The 7,544-nt window shown below is 37.7% G+C and overlaps 1 protein-coding gene across 2 annotated transcripts in view; it reads right to left on the bottom strand.

Annotated features, from left to right (window-relative positions):
- Positions 1-378: 378 nt before the first annotated feature.
- The window catches only part of Nol8 (nucleolar protein 8), a 21,088-nt gene continuing 13,922 nt past the window's right edge, over positions 379-7,544 (bottom strand). The window contains exons 11-13 of one of the 2 annotated variants that reach the window (XM_029556051.1): positions 6,199-6,334; positions 3,937-4,014; positions 379-570 (exon numbers count right to left, since the gene is read on the bottom strand). In XM_029556051.1, the coding sequence (XP_029411911.1) occupies positions 558-570; positions 3,937-4,014; positions 6,199-6,334 (227 nt within the window). In that variant the 3' untranslated portion in view covers positions 379-557. Of the gene's footprint in view, positions 571-3,936; positions 4,015-6,198; positions 6,338-7,544 lie in introns of both variants that reach the window. The other variant, XM_017803212.2, reaches the window with a different exon arrangement.

Genomic DNA, 7,544 nt, shown 5'->3' with positions numbered 1-7,544 from the left:
ATCTCATATTTACTTAGACTGGAAAAAGGATCCATTATTAAGACATGAAATTCATTATTCATGTCTTTATTTTTGTGTGTGTGTGTGTGTGTCTTTTTGAAGCAGGGTCTCTCTGTAGCCCCTGGAACTCACTATGTAGACCTATAGACCAGGCTGGGCTTCGAACTCACAGAGATCCACCTGCCTCTGCCTCCCAAGTGCTGGGACTATAGGCGTGCACCACCACGCCCAGCTGAAATTCATTATTCTTAATGGAGTCTTAAACTCAATCTGCCTAAATTTAAAAAGTGGGGAAAAAGAGACATACCTTTCTTCACATCTTTAGTGTCTGAATCAAAAAAGGAGAATGTGAATCCACTGGTCGGCATTTCCTCACGCGGCAGAAATGCAACATTGATTTCCCCAGTTTCTCGATCGCAATCCTCCTTCTGGGTGATGTCTTCTTTTTCATCTGTATCTTTTGTAGTTTGGAATAGGTCTTTCAGATCCGTGGCAATGTCATAATACATCTCTGTAGACACCTCAGGCAGCTTCTCAGCTTCTTCCCTTTTCTTATTTCATTTTGCTTTACTGAAATGATGTATACCAACATGTATATAACAAAGACAGGTTCCAAAACACTTCCAAAGATCAGGAAAGGTAAATTCCTTGGATAATTTTAACTTCATCCTTGGATCCTGAACAGTTAAATTTTTTTTTTTTTGGTCTTTTTGAGACAGGGTCTCCCTTAGTTCCAGCTGGCCTTGAACTTGCTATGTAGACCAGGCTGGCCTTGAACTCACAGAGTTCCACCTGCATCTGCCTCCCCAGTGCTGGGATTAAAGGCGTGCGCCACCATGCCCGGTAATTTTTTTTTTTTTTAAACACCAATTATCTCAAAGAGATGCAAATATTAAACATGAGTATTTTCTTCTTATCCTTTAAACTACACTGCAGGAACTGAACTATCACTTAGCCTCAATGTGTCTATTTCCTCATCTGCAAAATGTGAATGTTAAGCCAGATGGCTTCTAAGATCATTATTATTATTTTATGTGTATGAGTGTGTAGCCTGCATGTACATAAATGCACAGATGGTCGTTAGCTGCCATGTGGGTGCTAAGATTTGAACCTGGATCTTCTGCAAGAGCAGTCAGTGCTCTTGACCACTGAGCCAAATCTTTAGTCCCTAAGATTATTTAAAAATTTAAAATTCTGCACATTTTGGGGCTGGAGAGATGGCACAGCAGTTAAAAGCACTGGCTCCTCTTGCAGATGACCTAGGTTCAGTTCCCAGCCCCACATGGTAGCTAACAACTGTCTGTAACTCCAATTCCAGGGATCCCATACCCTCCACTGGCCTCTGTGGGCACTGCGTGACTCGGGTACACTTAAATACATGAAGACACTCATAAATGTAAAATAAATATAAATAAATCATTTTTAAAAATTCTGCATTATTTTACCAGAGCAATGGAAAAGGAATCGATTGTTTTGGGGATAAATTACAAATGTACTAAGTCTAGTAGTCTCTTGTAAAAAAAACTTCTATGTTGTCATAAATCTTCTCTATATTTAGTAATGAATACACTTCTGTTTGATCCTAGACATAGCAGTTTCCAACACTGTTTTCAGCTTATTAGCTAAAACATATTTAAAATACAATTAAAAAGCATTTTTCAATTACAAGTCCATTTCATATAGTATAAGAACAAGTCAAGGTTTTTTTTATGTCTTTTTGAGACAGGGTCTCCCTGTAGTCACAGCTGGCCTGAATTCACAGAGATCCACCTGCCTCTGCCTCCCAAGTGCCAGGATTAAAGGCGTGCACCACCATGCTCGGCTTCAAATGCTCTTAATTATACTATCTAAAATGGGAGTGAACATGATGTCCTAACTGACTGTCTTAATGGTGGAGACCATCTGAGAAAGAGAAACTATTCATACTTCATAACGTAAGCCAGCCAGGCTAGATTTCAAAACATTTAAGCCTCCTATAGAAACTGAACTCTACAAATAATAGTGTCATATAGACAGTTTCAAGCTGTTATCACTGAATTACCATGTCGTGACTTTTAAATTGGCCTTAAAACTCCATGATACGTCTTTTAAGAGGTGGAAGTGAATTCTTCCATTCCTGGAGCACAGGCTAGACTTAGTGATCTCTTTTAATGAAGAGAACATGGCAGATATAGTAGCATGTGACTTTTGAGACTAGAGTCATAGCAAAAGCTTAAAGGATCTTGAAGAAGCTGTTAGTAGAAACCACATGGCCTTTGAGGCAGCTAAGGGCTGGCAGAAACGCCAGTGAAATTATATTGGAAATTGGAGGGTAGAATTCTAGAATCCCTGACACCTATATATTAATATACAAAATAGAACAAGTAGCATGGGGATCTAGCTAAGGAGATGTTCAGGAAAGCACTGAAGGCATTTTCTGGTTTCTTTTTGTACTTCTTGTAAGGTGTTAGAAAACAGAATAAAACTAAAAGGGAAAGATTATTTTCCTTAAAGAAGCCAGGACATTATAGGTTTGAAGATGATTAAAGAAGGCAAATTATATGAAATTTAAGAAATCGTTCCTAAGGAAACATCAAATCTATGACACTCTCAGAAAACATGATCTAAAGCATTTACACTATAGCAAACTCCTATGGTCCACATGTCAAATCTAGGCCACTGCTTGTTAATGTCTTCAGTACATGTAAAGAATAGTTTCTACTGTTTGAAGTAATTCATCAAAAAATAGAGTTCATGTAATGCAAAAATTATACATGATATAAATTTCAATATCCACATGCTGTTTTTCTAGTAGAAAAAAAAAGTTAAAAGTATTCATAACTTTTGTAGCTCATCTGGCCTGCAAACCTAACTTACTATCAGTCCCTTTATAGGAAAATCTAGACTACTTTAAAAATGAAACAAAATCCTTTTTTTTTGGTCTGTTTTGAGACAGGGTCTCCCTGTAGCCCTAGCTGGCCTGGATTCTCTATGACCAGGCTGGCCTCGAACTCAGAGATCCGCCTGCCTCTGCCTCCCGAGTGCTGGGATTAAAGGCGTGCGCTACCACGCCCAGCCTAACAAAATCCTTTTTTAAAATCCTAGACAGAGGGATGCTTTCAGAAGCCCTTGTCAAGAAACGCCAATGGACTCTCATATGAACATTTGAAAACTGCCCTGTTCTGACTTTTTTCTAGTTCTGTTTAGAACTTGTAATGCTAATTATTCTTGCCTTTACTTCTTCACATCTCCTATTCAGGATTCAAAGACTTTCTTTTCCTCCTTGAGGTAAAAGTTATGCAATTTGGGAGTCTTTTATATAAACCCACTGAAGGGGTACTCCAATTGCCTCACCCTGCATCCCTGTTCAGCTTGGAAGAAGCCAGAGCGGTCTGCATGCTGATTCCCTATTGGCAATTTGGGTAAACTCTTCAGAGGATGGTGTGATAAGAATAGGAGGTAGGAATTCACGAGGCAGTTAGGGTAAAAATACCCCAAAGAAAAGCAGCCAGTTTCTGGGCTAAAACTCACAATGTCCTTGGGCCTCTTAGCAACCTACTCCATTCCAAAGGCCAAAAATGTCAAAAATATTTGGGAGCTTTTATCTAATCCTTAAAAGATTTTAGGGTTACCTCTTCAGAAGGGGGAATGTTAGATTAGCCAAAAGCCCCATTAAAAATAAAATAAAGAAGAAGAAAGAGTACATGAAGTTATCAGAAAAAGCGTGATGGGAAGATATGGGAGGAGTTGGAGGGGAGGGAGTGGGCATGGATTTGATCAAAACACCTTATATGCATGTATGAAATTCTCAATCAATTATTTAAAACAAAAACAAAAACCCTAGACAAAGCTAAGGAACTTTGGTTGTTCAAACAATAGGGTCTCTATGGAGTTTACTAAAGGCATTGGATTTCAGCAGTTTCAGCAGAAGTTGAAGATAAAACAGATCCCATTTACCTTTCTTTAGCTTTATCATCTTGTTTTCTTTCGTAAGTAGCATGGTCATCTCTTGTTGGATCATAATGTATGATGTCCCTGTATAACATGAATGAAGGTTGCAAGAGATAAATTGGAACATTAATGCAAGCAATTAATGGCAAATCACAATTTGACATTAAGGGAAGAGTCCAGTTTGGGGGCTGTGATGGTTAGTTTTGGTTGTTGACTTGATATAATTTAGAATCACTGTGGAAAAGTTTCAATGAGACACTGTCTAGATCAGGTTCACCAGTGGGTATGCTTATAAGGGATTATCTGATTACATTATTTGAGGTGGGAAGACTCGCCCACTGTAGACTCTCTAGATGAGGAATTCTGAACTGCATGGAGCAGAGGGAGCTAGCTGAACACAAGCATGCATGGATTCATTGCTCTCCATTCCTGATTATAGATGTGATGTGACCAGCTCCCTCAAACTTCCTGGCTATGATGGACTATAACCTCAAACTGCAAGTTGAAAAACGCTTTCTGCCTTAAGAAGCTTTTGTTAGAGTATTTTGTCTCAGCAGCTGGAAAGGAGATTAAGACAGGGGTAATATGAAGTTAAAAGTTATAACATAGAAAAGAATCAGGATAATGAAAAGGAACCAGAGAGGTAAACGGAAAGAATTAGGACCTATTTAGAATAATTTTTTTTTTAAATTTTCATTTATTATTTTTATTTTATGCGCATGTGTGTATTGCCTGCATGTATGGAAGTGCGTCCGTGTTGTGCAATGCCCACAGAAGACAGAAGAGGCCATCAGATCCCCTGGAACAAGAGTTACTTGACAGTTGTTAGCTTCTATGTGGATGCTGGGATTCAAACCCAGGTCTTCTGCAAGAACAGCAAGTGTTCTTAACTGCTGAGCCATCTCTCCAGCCCCCTAGAATATTTTAAATGATCTAGTTTTGCATTTCCCTGGATCTACTTTTTTTTAATTATTATTTTATGTGTATGAGTGTATTGCCTGCATGTATGTTAAGTGTACCCATGTCATACAACACCCAAGAAGGTCAGAAGGTGTTGGATCCCTTGGAACTGGAGTTACGAACAGCTGTTAGTTGCCATGTGGCTGCTGGGATTCGAACCCAAGTCCTCTGCAAGAGCAGCCAGTGCTCTTAACTGCTGAGCCATTTCTCCAGCCCCACCTGGATATTTTTAAACCTTAAAAATTATCTTATGCTCAGAGGGTAAAAGTACCTGCTCCCAAGCCTAATGACCTGAGTTTGATCACCAGTACCCACATGGTAGAAGAAGAGAATCAACTCTACAAAGTGATCCTCTAACATGCACACATGATGCATGCATGCACACACACATGTACAAATATATGTTAAAAAAAAAACTCACTCAAGAGGCAGAGGCAGACAGATTTCTGTGTGTTTGAGGCCAGCCTGGTCTACATAGTGAGTTCTAGGCCAGCTGGGCTACAGGGAGATCTTTTTCAAAAGAAATATTATCTTAAAGCTGGATATAGTGGACGCATACTTGTAATAGCAGCACTTATGGCGAAGGCAAGAGGCCTGCACAAGTTTGAGGTCAGCCCTGGGTGGCATAGTAAAATCTAGCCTCAAATAGGGGAGGGGAGGTGAATATGCTAAAAATATGTTGTATGGAATTTTCAAAGAATTAATAGGTGTGCAGCGGTTTCATTATACTAATCTCTTTATACATTTGAACATTTCCATAATAGTTGTACTTATAGAACTTAATAATTTTATACTTAGTATTTAAAGTCACTTCAATTGGTTAATGGAAGCAATGCCATGACATTTCTGCATGCAAATATACATATATACATATACATACATACACACATATATACACATGTATTTATTTTGTATTGTTTGTTTTGTTTTTTGAGACAGGATCTCCCTGGAGCTCCAGCTAACTCACTTGTAGACCAGGTTGGCCTCAATCAGAGATCTGCCTGCCTCTGCTTCCCAAGTACTGGGATTAAAGATGTGCGCCACCATGTCCAGCAGGATATAAATATTTTAAAGTCTGGTGCAAGCTGGCAACTGTTCTTCCCAGAAATTTAAAAATGATGCAGCTGGACTAGAGGTATAGCTCAGGGGTAGAACAAATGAGTGGCAAATGAAAGGCCCTTAAATAGACCATTACTATCACAAGAACATATCAAAGCAAAGCAAAAGAAAAAATTAGTTTTAAACTGAGGTCAATAGGCATTTATGGCACAGGAAAACATCATGAACGTGTTAGAAGGTAAACCATACTTAAATTTCTTAGCAGCTACTGTTCCTTTGCTTGTAGGGTTGTTCAAGTTGATATTCAAAACACTTTGCACAACATTCAGGGTTTTCTTTCTTTCTGCAGCAAGCTCTTCTTCCTCAGTAGTTTTATTTTCATTTACTTCTTGAGGAAAAAGAGTAAGTCATAATGTCATGACACATACAGGTTGAGAAAGCTCGATCCTCAAGCATAATAAGCATTTATATATGTTCAAAGTACATCAAATTAGAAGACAAGTTAAACCTCATATTTGCTAATCTATTTCTAAAACTTCATGTCATAACAAACATAGAAATCACATGACCAGCAAACAAAATATCTAGTTTCTATTTGTAACTGAGAAAATGAAATCTAGATTTAAAGGTTTCAGTGGCAAGACTGAAAAACAACACATCATGATACTAATTATAAAAGTAAAGTGATTACAGTTCTAATATTTCTTAACAATCTAAAAATGCTACCTAGATTAAGTTCTAAAAATGACATCGAAATGCTATTTTATTATTAATTTGGCATATTATAGGACAGTTGCTTCAATCTTTGACTCTGTAATAAATACTGCAGAAATATAAAAGTGTGCTTTACACTTTACATAAGCTACTAGTCTTAACTAATAGAAACAAATACCAAAGAATACAGTTTAACAGCTAGTTTAGGTAACAATAATACAAAAAAGTCTATACCTTCCAGACTTTCAGATTAGTGCAAGAAAGTACCAACTAATGAAAACTAAAATAAAATGTGATTTAAGATTTTCTCTACAGAAAAGTTCCCAAATTTTCTAAGAGTTTTTAAAAAAAAAATAGTGTTCAATTGGACAAAGAAATATTTTAAACAAAACAAAAGATATGTACATTACATTAACTCAAGAAGGAGAAAAAAACAAAACTAGAGGGTCTTAGACTGGAAAAGGAAGTGGGGGTACTCATTAAAGGTGGCTAAGTAAGGGGTAGATCTTATAGAGAAGTATGGAATCTCTGCTGTGAAAAATCCCACAGGAAGTAGACCTAGGATGCTTCTGATGGCATCACTACTCAGATATATCACTACTCAATTAAGAATGAATTCAAGGGCTAGAGAGATGGCTCAGTGGTTAATAGCACTTGCTACTCTTGCAGAAGACCTGGATTCAGTTCCCAGCACCTACATGGCAGCTAGCAACAGTCTCTAACTCCAGTTCTAGGGGATCTGATGCCCTCTTCTGGCCTCCATGGATACTGCAAGACATGGGTATCAGGAAAAACACATACACATAAAAACAAATAAAAACTTTTTTAAAAGAATGAATTCAATAGAAGCTTTTTAAAAAAAGCAATACACTCCTACACAT

This window comes from Nannospalax galili, unplaced genomic scaffold (assembly GCF_000622305.1).
Source record: "Nannospalax galili isolate Female #2095 unplaced genomic scaffold, S.galili_v1.0 scaffold1532, whole genome shotgun sequence".
NCBI classification, from domain to species: Eukaryota; Metazoa; Chordata; class Mammalia; order Rodentia; family Spalacidae; genus Nannospalax; species Nannospalax galili.
Note: the sequence above shows the minus strand (reverse complement) of the source record. Positions and strands in the feature narration are given on the sequence as shown.